At 43.2% G+C, this 18,219-nt stretch overlaps 2 protein-coding genes across 7 annotated transcripts in view; one reads left to right on the top strand and one right to left on the bottom strand.

The window, feature by feature from the left end:
* Positions 1-9,352, top strand: part of mark4b (MAP/microtubule affinity-regulating kinase 4b) — a 68,492-nt gene extending 59,140 nt beyond the window's left edge. For 2 of the 6 annotated variants that reach the window (XM_034097270.2, XM_034097267.2), the window contains 2 exons: positions 3,300-3,336; positions 6,144-9,352. In XM_034097270.2, the coding sequence (XP_033953161.1) occupies positions 3,300-3,336; positions 6,144-6,477 (371 nt within the window). In that variant the 3' untranslated portion in view covers positions 6,478-9,352. Of the gene's footprint in view, positions 1-3,291; positions 3,337-6,143 lie in introns of all 6 variants that reach the window. The other 4 variants (XM_034097273.2, XM_034097271.2, XM_034097268.2 and 1 more) reach the window with 3 other exon arrangements.
* ckmb (creatine kinase, muscle b) lies at positions 9,164-14,352 on the bottom strand. Its single transcript, XM_034097274.2, has 9 exons — positions 14,244-14,352; positions 12,689-12,801; positions 12,445-12,541; positions 11,912-12,066; positions 11,481-11,613; positions 11,193-11,364; positions 10,644-10,767; positions 10,198-10,387; positions 9,164-9,643 (listed from the first exon to the last, which is right to left on the bottom strand). Exons 2-9 carry the CDS (start codon positions 12,779-12,781, stop codon positions 9,465-9,467), a joined length of 1,143 nt encoding a protein of 380 aa, XP_033953165.1. The 5' UTR covers positions 12,782-12,801; positions 14,244-14,352; the 3' UTR covers positions 9,164-9,464.
* Positions 14,353-18,219: the final 3,867 nt, after the last annotated feature.

Genomic DNA, 18,219 nt, shown 5'->3' with positions numbered 1-18,219 from the left:
TCTGTCTGACTGTCTGACTGACTGTCTGACTGACTGTCTGTCTGACTGACTGACTGTCTGTCTGACTGTCTGACTGACTGACTGTCTGACTGACTGACTGTCTGTCTGACTGACTGTCTGACTGACTGACTGACTGACTGACTGTCTGTCTGACTGTCTGACTGACTGACTGTCTGACTGACTGACTGTCTGTCTGACTGACTGTCTGACTGACTGACTGACTGACTGACTGTCTGACTGTCTGTCTGTCTGTCTGTCTGTCTGTCTGTCTGACTGACTGACTGTCTGTCTGTCTGTCTGACTGTCTGTCTGTCTGTCTGTCTGACTGTCTCTCTGACTGACTGTCTGACTGACTGACTGACTGACTGACTGACTGACTGTCTGACTGTCTGTCTGTCTGTCTGTCTGTCTGACTATCTGTCTGTCTGTCTGACTGACTGACTGTCTGACTGACTGACTGACTGACTGTCTGTCTGTCTGTCTGACTGACTGACTGACTGACTGACTGACTGTCTGTCTGTCTGTCTGTCTGACTATCTGTCTGTCTGACTGACTGTCTGTCTGTCTGACTGACTGTCTGTCTGTCTGTCTGTCTGACTGACTGACTGTCTGACTGACTGTCTGTCTCTCTGTCTGTCTGTCTGACTATCTGTCTGTCTGACTGACTGTCTGTCTGTCTGTCTGACTGACTGTCTGTCTGTCTGACTGTCTGTCTGTCTGTCTGACTGTCTGTCTGTCTGTCTGACTGACTGACTGACTGTCTGTCTGTCTGTCTGACTGACTGACTGACTGTCTGTCTGTCTGTCTGACTGTCTGACTGTCTGACTGTCTGTCTGACTGACTGTCTGACTGACTGTCTGACTGACTGACTATCTGTCTGTCTGTCTGTCTGTCTGTCTGTCTGACTGTCTGCCTGCTTGCCAGTGGCCCCGCCCCCCCCTCATCACTGTCTGTGACTTTAGTTACACAACCATTCATCTGAACTGAGACTATCGTTTATAGTAGTAGACAATACAAAGACGCTTTAGTTGCAAAGGCGTGTGTGTGTGTGTGTGTGTGTGTGTGTGTGTGTGTGTGGTGTGTGTGTGTGTGTGTGTGTGTGTGTGTGTGTGTGTGTGTGTGTGTGTGTGTGTGTGTGTGTGTGTGTGTGTGTGTGTGTGTGTGTGTGTGTGTGTGTGTGTGTGTGTGTGAAGGGTGTAATGGGTAACCACGGGTTACCCTGCATCATTGTAGCTTCCTACCTGTGACAGTGAATGTGTGAGCCTCTGCAGAGTGCGAGCAGCCGGCAGCAGCCGTCCCTCTGACGGCGTCACGGCCGTTTAAATCAGATCAGTTATGCAACAGGACTGATCCTTTTCTTAACGGGATCTTCACAGCTGAGATACAAGCAGCTTGTTCTGTTCCTCTGCTGCTCGCTTCTCTCACTCTGTCTCTCTGCTCTTCGTTCTCTCATTCTCTCACTTCCAGCCGTCCTCTCAGCTCAGATAATCCTTAACTCAATGCAGTGTGAGAGAAGAGAGCGAGCGAGTCTGCACTACATACTCAGATAGATTTCCCCGTATGTATTCTGTCTTAAAGACCACTCGTCTCGCTCAGGGTCACCTTGGCGTCCGTATCCTTACTTTCTTGACCCAGTCAAAAAAAGAAAAGGTCATTTTCTAAAATGTAACACAATCAATTCTTATTTCCCAAAACATTTACTTTTGAGAACAGGAATATATTGATATAGCTTTTAAAAATATTTGATTAGCTATTTGTTCTGCAAAATGTTTGCGTTACTAGTCAAATATTACCAACAGATTTGCTGTAATGAAGTTTATTATTCCTGATCCGACAGGAATTACCATCAATATGTTTGCTGGGTAATTTTTTAATTTTATAAACATTTATAAATGCTAATTCTCATCCCATTGATTGATTGTGTGGATTATCAGGGATTTCTCCATGTACTTTAGAGAGGTGAGAGTACAAACATCTGAGCCAGGGTCACATGAGAGACACTTTCACTAAATCCTTATGTTTGTACATATATTTTACTGCTCAATTCTCCACACAACCACCAGCTCCTGGAAAAGACATCAGGTTGCCAGGTTGGTGGCTACAGAAAACAGCAACAGTGGCCCCTGGTGGCCATACAAGGGAAGTGCAATAAGAAGCCTCAAACTCCTGTCGCTGCAGTCTGCTGGGTCGAGTAAATAGTTCTTTAGAAGAGACTTGAATACAAACCTACAGCAGGCATGAGCTGGATGTGGAATGCAATATTCCATTCTGTAAATTGCAAAGAATGTCAAACACACCATTTGATAATAAGATTAGACTTGTCAGCATGGCCCTCAAGAAAGGACAAAAAAGGAACATCCCAGGTGATTTTCAAATGTAAGGAGAGTAAGAATAGAAGTGCTTGAATACAGTAAATAGAAAAATAGAGCATAACTAAGAAACCAAAACAATAGAGTGTCAGGAATGTGTGCTAACATCAGGCTGCTCTGTTCAAATCTGGTCGCCCTCAGGGCCCTGAAGGTAGACACTTGAGGAAGCAGGGGACCACATCATAAAGGATTCAACAACAATTGTATTTTAAGCATTGTAGAAGGTTACATACCATAAACCACACCAAATAAAAACATGTGTCAGTCAAAACGCATCAAACCAAAGTTGTAAATGCAGGTACAAAGACTAAATAAAACCCTTAATCTGATGTCAAAAATATGTTCTGATCAGACAAAGAGCTAAATTGTACAGTATTATATTTATTTTACACGTGGCAAAACTGTGCATCAGACTGTATCAGACATGCCAGCTGATAGTGTGTATCAGTGTGTTCCTATCAGAAGGAAGAAATCCCGTTCTGGAGAGAGGCGCTGTAGCATCTCAAACCATGCCTTACAGACGTTAGTCCCACATCTACATCTTAGCTTGGACAGCATTACAACCAAGTACAGACAATAGTAGAATGCTTGTTATATTTTTCTAAATGAGTCTGGTGTCCTCTCTTGACACACAACGTGTGCTTTAATAAGCATCAGATCTGTACGCATGTGAGTCCGGCCACCGCTCATCTGTTTGTTGGTGACTTTGACATGTTGTTGTTTCACGTTCATCTGATGTTCCTGTGTGGTGAGTGTAGTTGTGAGGACCCCTCTGTGGTTTGAAGACACGTTGTTGTGATTGTTGTGATTGTTGTGGATGACTGATGTAGCCGTGCAGCTATTGCATTAAACAGGAAGGGGTGAGAGGTTGATGTCAACAGGCCTATTGATTCCTAACGGATACGTTTTTCTTCCTCTTGAGGGTCACAGACGAACCTGAGAGAATCAGCAGATCTCCGGTCACAAGGTGAGTCCACATTTACGCTTTGTCCGACACCGACAACCAGAATGCAACCATAGAATACAATTCAATTCTCAGTGTGACTCTTCTTCATTTATGAATCAATCTACATTAAGTCTGAATAATATATAATTCCGTTTTGAACAGTCTGTGATAAAATGAATATTCTGATAACATATATTACAGTTGATTATTTGCAACAGCAAATTATGAAGTTGGTCCATTTCTATTTATCTATTAAGACAATTTTCAGCACATTTCTGATTTCTTCGGCCCAATCCCAAACCACGCCCTACACCCTAACCCTACACACTCCCCCTCCGTAACGGAGTGAACTCCGTGGAGTGACACTCGCAGCTCAACGAGGCTCCCTCCTGTCAGATGGAGGGAGTAAACACAGCAGCAGGCTTTGGGACGGCCTCCCCTCTCTCCGGCAGAAACAGGAAATGCCGTAAACAACGGTTTCAAATCAGCATCTCTTTGACAACACATTAAAATTAATAACTAAAATAAAACATCGCAGTTTATCAGCGGATGTTTGCTGGAACTACTTGTTAACAGCTTGTTTCCTGACGGACACACACAGCGTGGAGACCGGTCAGGTAGAGACCGGTCTCAAGTCAGCACCGCTGCAGACTCGCTGTTTGAGGGCTTGATAGCCCACTCCCCCTCCACACCGCTACACACTCGTTGCTTTGGAACAGCCCTCAATATGGCGGACCCTCCATGCGAACGCGCAAACGGAGGGGTAGGGTGTAGGGGCGGTTTGGGAATGGGCCTTAGTTTCCATCTGTGACTTAACTTTGACACATGTCCTGACAGTATCGCTAGCCTCCTTAAAAAACACGGCACAATCTAGTATTTCATTAAAAAGCAGTTGTTACCAAAAAGTAAAATGTGTCTTTGATAAGTAGTTTATATAAGAAGAATATATTGAGTATTGACACAATGTTTCCACAAAAACATCGTTATACTTTCCTCTGTTCAGACTTAGTCAAGCTAAGCTAAGCTAACAAGCTGCCGGCTCCAGCTACTAACCATACAGACATTAGAGAGGTATCAATAAGCAAGAAATGTTCAATGTTCAAAACCCCTTTTAATCTCTCCCGACTGTTCGTCAAAAGGCAGATCAACTTTACTTTCATTGTAAACATAATGTGAGGATAGACTTTGTACAGAGAACTGTGTGTCCGCGCTGCAGCTGTACATGTTTTCATTCTTAGGTGTGACATTGTGACGCCAGAAGTCTACATGGAGTCACACTAGGTCATGTGATCCAACATGGGGACTGGATTACGTTCACAGCACAGATCCTGAATCACACTACCTTTTTGTGTGGTGATCTTTTTGTCGTGCATGTGGTGAGGACACAAGGAAATACAGTCAAAAGGATTGGGACGTGTTCCCTCAGAGAACGCACACACTGTGTGGTCAACACCGTGCACTTTGTCATTGCTCAGATCTCTCTGTACGAGATCTATCAAAGCAAGAATCATCAACTTCATATCATTGCTATAAAAGGATGATCATCACTACCCACTAGCAAGAACGACAGGTGGAAGACAAAAGTCTGGTTATGATTATTAAATGTGTGTTCTCATTACAATTCAAAGTTATAACTATTTAATTTTGCTTGGATTTTCAAGCTTTACTTTGAAAAAATATATATATCCGACACAACAATGTGAAGAAAGCCAGTATCCAGCTATATGTGTACGGCTAGAGACGGCGATTAGACACAATACTGACACAGAAAAGAACCACATTGTTAGATTACTCAGTTATTTAACTTTCATGTATGGGTTACATGCAACACAAGTATTAACAAAACCTACATTGGTATTGCTTTTGGACTCTCGTCTTGAATACTATGTGTTGTCCGGGTTATCAGTATCATGATGTGACTAAAGGTGTGTGTAATTCCTCTGGGCCTCAGCTGCTTCAGCCCAGTCTCAGGTGACTGTCAGCAGGTAAACAGCAGCAGGCTAACAGAAGCTAACACAAGCTAACACACTGTGGGTCCTTTGTGGTAGATGCTCCTTTTGATTTCAAGAGAAATCAATATATGATGTCTATAATGCATGAAAACACACTTGAAATACATTCATAAGTCATTATTATAATTCTAAGGCATTATGACTATTGCTGAGGGCTTATAAATACATTGATACCTTGCTATAAACAATAATAGCGCATTACGGGAATGTTTTGAATGCGTTATAGACACGTGCGTAACTGTCACCCGAATGAAATGATCTGTTATTGTGTTAATCAGCAGCTTGTCTCTTTGCCTCCATTTTATTATATTCTCCTTTAGTGTTTGGTGGGATTTTATGAATGTATGTGTGTCATTGGTTCTATATATTTCATTAATCATATTTAAGAACAATATACCTGTATTATTAATCCTAGATTGCCCTATATCCCTCACATGAAAAATAAATGTTAACGTTGGTTGAATAGAATAAAACATAGAGAATACCTTTCTGTGACCTGTATTTCTAGAGGTATACAAATCCAATAATGTATGATATTAATCTATTTTCTTCTCCTCCCCGTTTCCCTTACCGCTCACACATTCACACAACCATACACTCCCATCCCTTATTCATCTCACTTACACTGAAACCCCATGCATTCGCCCTGCACTCCTGCTCCTTCACACCTGACCTCCTGCTCCCCTCACCCCTCACCCCTCACCCTTCCTGCTGCTATTCCCACACCACCCTCTCCCTCTCTTTTTCTTTTAAATCTTCCTACATTTCCCTTTCCATCCTCTATTTTCATCCTCCCAACACCCCCCCCACTTCCAGTCGCCATCTATCTGGGCATCAGAAGGCGGCAGAGCCCCGGACCCCCCGAAGCGGATGGGATGTGAGGGTGCGGAGCCCTCGGGACCCGGCCGAGGTGGTGCTGGCGCTGCGTGAGGCGGCGCAGGGCTGCGGCTGCCAGGTGCACCTGGCCGGGCCCTTCCTGCTGTCCTGCACCCACGGAGCAGCCGGCGCCCGCGTGGCCTTCGAGGCCGAGGTCTGCCAGCTGCCCAGCGGGCTGGGCCAGAGCAGCGGGGTGAGGTTCAAGCGCCTGTGGGGGGCGCCGCTAGCCTTCAGAGACATCGCCACCAAAGTGTCCAAAGAGCTGGAGCTCTGAGGGCGGCTGGAGGCGGGGTGGACCAATCACAGACAGGACAGCTTGATACAAGAGGAGGGATGAAGAGGAAGGTCGCCTCCTCCTCTTCATCCCTGGGCTCTGCCTCATCAGATGCAGCTAGAGATGCCTCGCCTCCGCCAAAGACCCTCTTCCTCTGATGCCACCAATCACAGCCAGACCAACGGATGCACGGACAGACTTATGGTGACCTTTGACATTGGACCCTGCTTGAAACACACCTCCATATTATGTGAGCCCATGGAGTCTTTTTATTTGTTATCACAAACTTCATGTTTGATGTAAGGATGTTGCTGAGAATGATGGAGACTGATTATTGTTGACATGTTATTCCTATTGTACCATATTTGTTGTCATCATTCCTTTTTAAAGAGCTGCTATTTAAAGAGATGTTTTAATGTTTGAGTTTTAAGTTTATCTTCCCTCTCTAATGCTTTTTAAATGGGCAGAAGTTAGACATCTGTTGTCGGGAGCAGACGTGACATATTTCAGAAGTGAGGCCGCAGTCCCACCACCGGCCTCTAGAGGGAGACATGCAGAAATGCAGAGACTTGTGACGGATTGAATGAAGCGTCATTGCTCCCAGTTAGTGCTCAATTGGGATTTGGATGTTAGGTTGCCGCCTCTCTGGCCCAGTGCCGCCTCTCTGGCCCAGTGCCGCCTCTCTGGCCCAGTGCCGCCTCTCTGCCTGCCCCACTCAGCTGGAGCCGCTGACAGAGCAGCCGCGCTGTCTAAAGGTCACAGGACCCCTCTGAAGTGTTGTTCTTGATAAACTGATCACTGCTCTGCCATTTACATATATGTTACTTTGCCCAATGTTTTGTCCCTTTATTAACAAGCAAAACTCCTCTAGAAAAATGTAAAATGATACAACATGTTTTTGGTTTAAAGTGCAATGTGTGATTGGTGTTCTTATTTCACAAGTAGGCACTGTTATTGTTCTTATTTGACCTACACAGGGGAAACCGATAGTCACTTACATTATTTTCCACTCAGCAGGTTTAGTCAATTTAGTTTAGATTTTGTTCAGCCAATCAGAATGCATTATTCTGAGTCCAACATGTGCTAATTTAAAGGTTATTTAAATGAAATGCAGTCATTTCTAAATGTAACTAATGAATTGTCTACCCATTAAAAAAAATGAAAAAGAAATTCCATGCACATATCCAAATGCTTTCACTGAGTGCCAAGACAACTAATAATAATAATAATTGTGTGCCACAAATGGTTAAAACATTTATTAATTACTGGCTTTTTTCTTGACTGGTTCCAGTTTTTATCTGTTGAGATAGAATTGATACAAAAAAATAACTTTCATTTTAAACAAATCATTCAGAACGCCACCGTCATATTGTTCCTCAAATGTAGTGTCCAGCCACGCACCAGAACCTACTGGAATAAGCCTCCACTCAGCAGGGCTCCTGGTTTCATTTTCTTTTTGATATCGCTGAGATGTTGTTCAAATTCATTGAGCACGTTTTCTGTTGCCAGGAATGCATTGTACTGCAATGTCTGTTTGTATTCATTCCACATCGTCTCACACATAATGCCCATGATCGACATTCTGAATGTCTTTCTTCCTTGGTGCACGTTTCGGCATCTCTCACTTCTCCCAGTGGATCAGCGGCAGGGACGGCTTCAGGACTCAGTGAGGTCAGATAATGAGACTGAGCTACAGATAAATCACGATGGCCATAACAAATGGTTTGGTTCTAAACCTCTGCCACGCTACAAACTGTAAACCTTCGTCGACCAATCAGGCTGCAGCACTGAGATCAAATTCCAGTATGACTGTACGAGATGTTTGACTGTTAATCCGTTTCCTGCTGAAAATAAATTAAAAGCATGCAACGTGATGAAGGTTTAAGACCTTTGAAAAGATGTTCTTTTATAAAAACACTTTGCTACCAAGGTTCAACTAAAATACACAGAGTGCTTCATTGATCACACTCGCACTGACGACTCCAAAACCCAAAGGTTGTTGTACTTGTATTGTTGTTCGACAATGCCAAGCAACGGTAACTTGTACTTTTAAAGTATGCAGCACCTGACAGGACACTGGTCAGTGACAGGAAGAGCTGGAGGAACAGCAGGTTGGATCTTTACGGCTGTGAGGTCTACAGGAGTGTCAAGTGGGAGGTTTGAGCTGCAGCCCGTATCCACGGCTGTCTGGACATGTGAAGCTGTGATTTAGGGCGAGATATTTTATTTGTCTTCTTTCCGGTCCAACTGGGCTTCACTCTGAACCTGCTCTGTAGATGCAGCCAGAGCCGTGCTTTAAGGCTGGAGTGCTGTTGTATCGTGTGGTTGAGGCCGTGCTGTTATCAAGAGAACCTAACTAATGGGCTGACATATGGAAAGGATCGACCTGCAGTCCTGCATGTCTCCTAGGGAATAATGTGTGACACAAAAATAAAGACTTTCAACCTCTATCATTTCCGTCTATCTTATTTCTTCTGTGATGGATTTTGTCTCCAATGTGGCATTCCACCAGGGTCTTTGTGGTATCGCTGAATTGTTGGAGGCTACGGTGTATGTGTGAGGGAAGTTCAAAGCTAATATACATGTTGTTATCTTACATCATGTATGTACATATCACCGTCAGTCAGTTTGGAGGAGTTGCAAGATATTCATGTATGTTTCAAATACAATAAAACATGAGAGAAAGTTTGATTGTTACATGGGGCATAGTTTAATCATCCAGTTATAATTCACAACCAAAAAAAATTAGTTTTAGGTACGCACACATAGCCATGAGCAGACTATGCATGGATTGATCCCAGGATGTTACAGAGAAGATGTGGAGAGGTTAAAGTGACAGGAAGTCGGGAGTGGGTTATCAGAAGTCAGAAAGGAAGTAGCTGATGGAAAAGAAGTAGGCAGAGAGTAGCCAGTTGGCCGAAACCAGTAAGATAACTTTACAACGAGGCTACCCGACAGTCAGTGAGTAATTGGTTGTCTGTTCCGCTTTACTTCTGGGCGGGGATCATGCCATCGATGGACTCTCCCTTCTCCAGCTTCTTCTCCATCTCAACCATCAGCTTGACACCATCAACCACCATCTGCACCTGGGCCACCTCGGAGGAGCCCAGACGGTCAGCGTTGGAGATGTCGAACACACCACCCACGGAGGCTGTGTCCACACCACCTACGGGAGAAGAGGAAGAGGAATGAGGCCTCTGTCCAGCACGTGGAAACATACCCTCTCCAGCCCCTGAGACTTGTTGAAACTTTGTAAGAAGGTTTCTTTAATGTATGTTCAACCAACATTTCTCATTAATTCAATCGTCAGATTCCTTGAGTTTTGGCAGGAAAGAAATGAAAACTGACTGCACCCTGAAGATGTATCTCTGAATATGTAGGTGCATGCGATCCATTAGGTAAGCGAGCGGGAAGATGACATTGCTATTACCCGAAACACAAAGAGCAAATCTTACAGAATAATGCATTTCAGGACGCCTATAAGGTTTCTAATCCTAAAACAAACTTTTTCAATAGTAATTTGTAAAGATAACATAATGAATGAAAAGTCTTATTTTAATCCATGTTTTTTCATTTCTATAACTTTGTGTTCATATAAAAATGCTACTTTTGCTGATAGCTTTATCTTTCCCATCCGACTGTGTTACGTGTACGCCTGCAGCGCCTCTCTGAAAATACTAGCTTCAACTCTGAGACTGAACCATGTCATGCTGCTGGTACCTGTTCCACGCTTCTGCAGACGCAGTCTGGTCAGAATCTCCTCGAACTTGGCGTGTGTGCTGAGCTTGGGCAGCTTGACGTGCACTCCACCGCGCAGGCCGGTTCCCAGGTTGGAGGGGCAGGTCAGGATGTAGCCCAGATGCTCGTTCCACATGAAGCCATGGTTGTGCTTCTTGAAGATTCCCTCAATCTGACCAGTGGAGAGGATAAAGGGCATTAATAATGCACCATGGTTTAAATACAGCCAGTCTGATGTAGCTAGATGCTAAACCGTCCTATTAATAATGAAGAAAGAAAAACAGCAATGTAAGGTCTTTATGAAAATGTTTAAAATGTACGACATCATTTTAAATGGCTTTAACTCTTGCTCCAAGTTTAATTGTGCATATTTAATTGTCTGCTTGACTTTATTTAAATGCAACAATCTGTGATGTGTTTTGCATTACGTTCTGCAGACCAACGCAGAAGCGTCTGAAGACCTCCTTCATGTTGCCGCCCTGCTGCATGGAGATGACACGCAGATGATCCTCCTCGTTCACCCAGACCAGGAAGGTCTTGTTGTCGTTGTGCCTGGAGGGAGAGATCCAGCTCAGTTTTCATTTGCGTCGGACAATGATGGTGAAATGTTTACCAAAGTGCCTCGCAGAATCTTTCTAACATGTGTCCTGTAATCTGGATAATCTGAGCTACACAGTGGTGGATTTAAAGGACATCAACTTTAAAGGGCAGTTGTGCTGCAGCTTTGTGCTTAATTATTCATGACACACTTTAACAGATGTTTAAAAGCCGGAATAATCCGGATTTTCATATTAGGGTGATGAGACAAAAGAGACAGATGGTGTTCGTTTGAAAGGTTGGCTTGGGAATGACAGATGGGAGCTCCAGGATGGGGTTTGTATTTATGAGTTTACATGTACCTGTTTATCTGGGAATAAAGTTGAATTTGTTATACGTTTCTCTATTTCATTTCCATTGTGTGTCTGAGTGTCTCTCACCAGATGCCTCTGCCGTCGGGCCAGTCACGGGCCATTCCGGCGCAGGTCAGCAGGGGGGACACGGGCTTGTCAAACAAGAAGTGATCGTTGATCAGCAGGTCCTGCTCGGCGTCGGTCATGCCGCTCAGGGGGTAGTACTTTCCCTTGAACTCACCATCCAGGCTGGCCAGAGCTGAAGGAACCAAGGAAGGCACACAGGAAAAGGAGTCAGCCTCTGACAAAGACATCTTGCCTTCTACAAACATGTGTGTAAGGTTGATAGATTATTGTCATTAGATTGACATTCACCTTCAATGGACAGCTTCTCAATGCCTCTGCGCTCGCCACGGCTGTTGTGGGGGGGCAGGGTGAATCCCTTGATGCTGCGTCCGGTACGCACGCGGCTGGACAGCACGTAGTTGGGGTCCAGGTCGTCACCTCCCTTAGAGAAAGGACAGAAAAACACAATAGATACATTATTTTTATTGACTTGCACTTGTGTGAGGAACTGACCTGATGAACGTTTCATGAGTAAATGTACTTATTATGTTGGCCAATGAACAGCGTCTGAGTAATTCACCCTGCCTTGATGTGGCCAGAGAAGAAACCAGCAATTGGTTTTACAATCAACAAACTAAGAGTCAGTCATTTGGCGTGGAAGCTCGTCAATAGGTTTCCTTCCTTCTGATTTTATATAAATCTATCTCTAACAATACCATCATGCAGATCATGCAGCTCACCTTCAGGTTCTCGAAGTTCAGGTCGGTCGAATGCTTGTCGGTGGGCTTGTATCCACTATGACGGTCAGAGATGATGGGGTCCAGCAGCTCCTTGAAGGCTTCATAGCACTCCTCGTCACCAGCAACGCAACCAACAGTCATGATGAAGGGGTGACCTTTTGAACAAGAGGGATGACAAGGGAGTTGGTAACAATGCTAGTTAGCTAGTTCAACTTTAATATGTATAACTTTGTAGGAATATTGTCAGATCCTCTCACCCCTGTACCCCATTCGCTAACTAATTCTTGGTTACCAAAAGACCTTACTGAAACACATGCCAGAACTTTAGCCCCAAACCCTAAAGATTAACAAAAGTCCTGTGTCACCTCAGAGGTAGTGATCACATGGTGGCTTCAGCAACAATCCATAATCAGTACATATTCACAACCCATATTTGGCTGCATATAGTTGTTCATTGACTTCATTTATGTCTGTGAAAACAAAGCATGTGTTAATGTCAATCCTGATTGCTGAATGTCGATGCTCCTTCTTACCAGGGTTGTCAACACCAGTCTGGATGACATCATCCACGGTGAAGCCGCTGGGGGTAGACTTTCCCCTCAGCTTGGCATAGATCTCCTTGGTCAGCACCTACAGCACATGTGTATACAGTCACATGATGTCTTTTAGTACATGTTCGATGAAGTATCTCAGCACAATGATAACAATAAAGAGCCTTTGGTTGGTGTCTTGCGGGTGAGTGTCCACTGAGCAGAAATATCAGAGTAGATGTTGTACCTTAGCCATATGGTTGTTGTGCAGGGACAGGTCGGGGAACTCCTCGTCCCCTGAGAACTTCATCTTGTAGTCGTTATGACAATTCTTCGCCATGGTTGCGATTCTTGCTCCACCTGAGAAGAGACACGACAAAGAGAAGAGGACCTGTTATATTCCAGAATTGTAATGTTCGTTACAATTTGTCCTGACTGCATTTATCGGCACGTTGTTCCCTTAGTGTGTAGAAACAGAAGACTACTAAAGAAACAGCCCTTCAAAAGGCAGCTTTCCTTGTTTGACTATAATAGTGAATACCATATGTATTCTCTGGTATTTCTCCGAGTCTTTCAAGTGCCTTGTCTATGAATCTTCTTGTGAGGAGGAGACACCTTTTCATTCTGTCCTTCTGTCGTCCTTTTTTTCTACTCTAATTTCACTGTCTTTCTACTTCACTGTCACGCTCTCCCTCGCCCCCCCGTCAGCTGTTCTGTCTGCATGCTCTTCTTCCTGCAGCCCTCCCCTCAGACTGCCTCACCACCTGTCTCTCCCGCACAGCTGTGATTATAAATAGTGATGCCGTGCCCCTTCTTGCCATGCACCTGATGATGAAGGATGTTCTCTTCTGTCTCACTTCGGTCAGCCTTAGAATAATGCAAACTTAGTGGTCGACCTACGCTGCAATACATGAGTGGAAGATCAAATACATTGGTTCTAACTAAATCGACTTTTTAAAGACCAAAAATAGCTCAAACACTCAATGCTTACAAATGGTTACTCTGAACGATATAGCCTTCTCCCATTGTTCGTGAGACATGGTTTTGTACAGTAATTGTAATTGTATCCTGCATTTTGATTGAACTTGAAATGCCTAATTTCCAAAAAAAAGCACACAAAAATGATGAACACAAAGTGGAACTAATTTGAGTGAGTCGAACTGGAAGTTAACACAAATGACTTGGAAAACAATTATAATGTTGGAGTTGCAATGAACAGAACATCTGATCTCTCTGTCCGAGGCGAGACGCCGTCAGTCGAGGTGCAGTTGATTGGTGACACCTGGTGCGCTCAAAGGTCACAGTGGTGCATGCCTCACAGATGGCTACACATGTTCCACGGCTAAATCAAGCGCTCCTAAACTATTCAAAGACACACCTCAGGTCTGCCCTGCCAGCATACGCAACAGCAGACAGTCACAACTGCTTCAGTGACCCTTGCCTGTTGTATACTAGCCTTTAAACTGCAGTATAGTGCTGCAGACATCCAAAGAAACATCAAGTCTTTCAACGAGAAGTTTCACTACAGTGTGCAGCGATAGAGGAACGGTCAGAGTAATAATTATTAGTTTCCAGTTCAGGAAAAAATATGCAAAGCTTAACAGGAATCCAACACAGAAATGTGATGATAGAAGAATGCTTCTATGGCTCCAGGGTTCATCAACGGAGGAATCTGATTGACACATATCTGGTCAAAAAATGTTCCTCTATGATTTTGATAACGGGAGGTTTGCTCAGGGAGAGGTTTCTGTTCTAAAAACCACCACAATCTTTCCATTGGATTTATCAAAAAGCTTGTTTACCTGCTTAGGAGAAAAGAAAGAAGTAACAGTCCCGGGATCAGATCCTGTTCACCAATTGTAGGGATGCCCAACTCTTCAACATGATGGGCTTTAGTATTTATACCCGGACCTCTGTTGCTATTGGCTCACTACACTCGGGGTCCCTTCATATGATTGGTTACAGGGGGGCTTCTATGCCCGGGTGAATTTCTAAAAGGCAAGAGAACTTCACACAACACTCGAGACGAGAAGCAAGAAACAGCTGCAAGCCAACCTTTCAACTGCTGCCTGCTCAGAGCGGCTGTCTGCAGGACAGACGAGGCGGACAGCAGCCCACACACTCATCAAACATATGCACTGCGGGTTTGTATTCACACATATCTGCAGTGCATGTGCAGCCAGTGTACTAACCTGGCAGACTGATTTAAATGAGAGTGACTGTAAATAAGGCTCACACCCTTTGCACAATGGCAACATAGGATCCAGAGTATGAATGTCATTGTCATTGAATGAATCATTAGGTCAAATGTCCAGTATTTACAGTATAGTACAATGACATTAAAGAGCATTTCAAAAGACGCATTTTAAATTTGGAATCCTTGCTGTGTGGGGAGGTGTGCATGCAGCTGCCAGCTGGACAGTTAAGAGCAGCAGGTGGCTCTGATGTACCTATTGTAGGCACGCACACAGTGTACTGCACTGAAAGGGTCCCCTATGGGTGGATGCGCAGAGTAACTGGAGCTGTGTCTGTCATCAGATTAAGGAATCAAACATCATTACAATATTCATTACTGGTTGGATTTCATTGACCCCTCTAACTTGCCAATTGTGTACAAGTTTAAGTGTTTGCATGCGAGTTTAAGGTGTGTGTTGCAGCTCACTGTTTGGAATGTTAGTAAGTAATGCATGGCAACCGGCTGCCCAAACAGAATGTTAAGTGTTTAACAGTGTCTTTATATGTCTGTATCTAAATGTGTCATTATGTGTTTAAGTGCACAGCTTTCTCATCATGTCATGTGTGTCTTGTGTATTCAGATGTCATGATACATATCCTGCCTGACATGTTTGAGGTTGGGATCGCTTTGTATCCAATACACTGTATATGTGTTAGTCTGGGCTCACTGCAGGTTTTACTGATCTGGCTCTCTTTGTCAGACTTTGAGTTCAGGTCTTTACTGTACAATTGCCAGCATCATTACCCCCCCCCCCTCTCCCCACTGGTAATGTGATATATGTCAGTAATCCACCCACCGACAGATATTAAATCACACCCACATCATGTGACAGTAAGTATCAATTGTGGGGTGGAGCTGAGCCTCTGTGACGCAGACAGCAGCCTCACATGAGATTCAGGTTTCCCTCAAACACAACAGTACAAGAGCTCAGAGGTTATCACAGATAGCTTCCCTTAAAACTCTCTGGCTTTAAGCAACAGAGTCCACAAATCATGTGACATTTCATTTGTAATCATCTATTACTATCTCAACCCACCCCACTTTTTTTTTTTAAATAACTAGAGACCATCTTGCCGTTGGACCACACCAGCTTCAATGCTAAAACTGGCCAGGCCTGTAAAGTTTAGGGCCAATGGCCCCACTTTCAAGCCCCTACTTCTGGCCCCCTAGCCCGGGACACGCCCATTTCGGGATTGCGCCTGCATTTTGATCTTAACTACACATCTGTAAAGTTTGTGGCTGCACACAAAATCTATCCCCAGAATGACAGTGCAGCACTTTACAGCCTGCTGCTAAATACTGCTGGACAATTTAATATAACTCAGCCATTTAATTATAGTAAGCCTTACATTTATGAATAATTAATAAATGCTGCAGCCTCCCACTGAGCGTCTCTTCAGAAAGCAAATAAATACAGAGTTTGAGTATAGTTGTGTGTGTAGAGAAAAAGGTTGGTTTGTGAAGTGTCCTGAAAAAAAGGCCAGCAGAACATCCAGGCTAAAGGGCATCACAAGCTGGAGGGCACCTGCTTAAAGTCAGAGCCTGCCATTTTGATCAAATACACTTTTAGTCAAATTCAGAAAATGTATCCTCAAAGTTTGATAGTTGTACGTTCTGTGTGTGCGGTAAAATAAAACAAAAAGAACGTACGTCATACAGCACCGGTATGGGAAAGGGAAACAAAGAAGCTCGGACTGAGACAACAACACTCCTTGAAAAGGACGACATTTTTTTGTGTGCATAGCAAAAAGGCATGTCAAATCTGGAGAGTGGGATTAGTTTTGGTGTCCTTCAAATATCAGTTTATATCTTTTTCAGAATTGATGACTCCACCTTCAACGATCCCCAGGTGATTATTTCAAATAGTTAGTACTTTGTTTGGTGCACCACAGAGCTCTGTTCTATGCCTGATGGTACTTTTGATCTAATCTATCATCAGAATATCGGGCTACATGCTATGCTGATGATATTTCATTTATTACACGCCTTAGTTGAATACTTGTTTTTGATTGGTCAATTTGGACATTTCAGAGGTTGTTAATACTCACACCGCTGCTAAGGATAACATGGAGCTATCTTAACATGGATGCTTAGAAGGGAGAAGGGACTATGTGCAGTCATATCAATCTGCAGAAAGAAGTTGTTATGTCAGTAGGAGTAGTAGACAACTTACTGTAATGGAAACTTGTAATGGAACTGGGTGACTCTTAGTGATGCCGTCCAAGGCCAAAGACCAAATGGAACCACGTACCAACAAAAGGGACACAAGGTCATCAATGTCTCTCTTTACCATTGGCCTAAATGCACAATAAATGAGTGGGGAAAAAAATGTGGAGCACTAATCCATCATCATGTGAAATGTTGAGTTAATCTAAATAATTACTTATGGGTTGAAATCAAATTAACATTAACATTAGAACTAAAGTCAGTCAAAATTGGACTTGCACGGATCAGAATCTAAGCAATACACCATTTTCCCAGCTCTGTAATGAAAAGGACAACAAGACTAGGTACATTACAGGAGTGTTAACACACCCAAACATGCACACGTATCTTATTCTAGTAGAGATTAGAGGGCAAGGTCTAATGTTGTGAACAAAATGATCAAGTCAAAGTTATTTTATTTATTCTATTTTATGTACCACATTTAATTTAATAATTAATCTTGAATTACTAATAACTTTAAAGAAGGCAACAATTTACAATTTGGATAAAGTGAAAACTCATCCAAAGTGTGTGTGTGTGTGTGTGTGTGTGTGTGTGTGTGTGTGTGTGTGTGTGTGTGTGTGTGTGTGTGTGTGTGTGTGGGTGTGTGTGTGTGTGTGTGTGTGTGTGTGTGTGTGTGTGTGTGTGTGTGTGTGTGTGTGTGTGTGTGTGTGTGTGTGTGTGTGTGTGTGTGTGTGTGTGTGTGTGTGTGTGTGTGTGAGAATGTTATGAGAACCAGTGAGCAGTGAGAATGTTATGAGAACCCATATGTTGTTTACACTAAACTCGAAGGAAGCTAGACTGGAACATTTTTAAATAAATCAAAACACTTGCACATTAATTAAATACATTTGACATTTAGCTCGAGCTGGGTTCAATACTTTTCTTTATGGTATTTAAAATTGGGCTCGAGTAGAACCCATAGATTTGGCTTGCAACACAAAGTGATACTGATCTCTGTTGGACTTGGAAGTGGCATGATTCAAAGTGTGGGCCTGTAAAAGAGAGGCCCTTGGAAAACAACATCTATTTTTTAACTATAATTACTTATTTTAAAGGTATTGCAACATTATACTTTTTAAAGTATTGCTCAAATAATTTAACACATTTATTATGCACACAATAAAAAACTTCAACACATATATTGATCCTGGCTTAACCAGCGACCTTCACTCTGTTGTTCATAAACTCGGTTTCAGAAAACTTTCAGTAGTTTAACAACTATTTTAATTTTTAGTAATGTCTATGGAGACCAATTGGTTGATACGAGAAATAATTTGAAGCAGTTTAATAAAGAATGTTAGACTATTTTTAAAACTGTAATTGAACTTCAACTT

The sequence above is a fragment of the Pseudochaenichthys georgianus genome, chromosome 13, assembly GCF_902827115.2.
Source record: "Pseudochaenichthys georgianus chromosome 13, fPseGeo1.2, whole genome shotgun sequence".
NCBI classification, from domain to species: domain Eukaryota; kingdom Metazoa; phylum Chordata; class Actinopteri; order Perciformes; family Channichthyidae; genus Pseudochaenichthys; species Pseudochaenichthys georgianus.
This window is presented reverse-complemented; position numbering and strand designations above follow the sequence as displayed.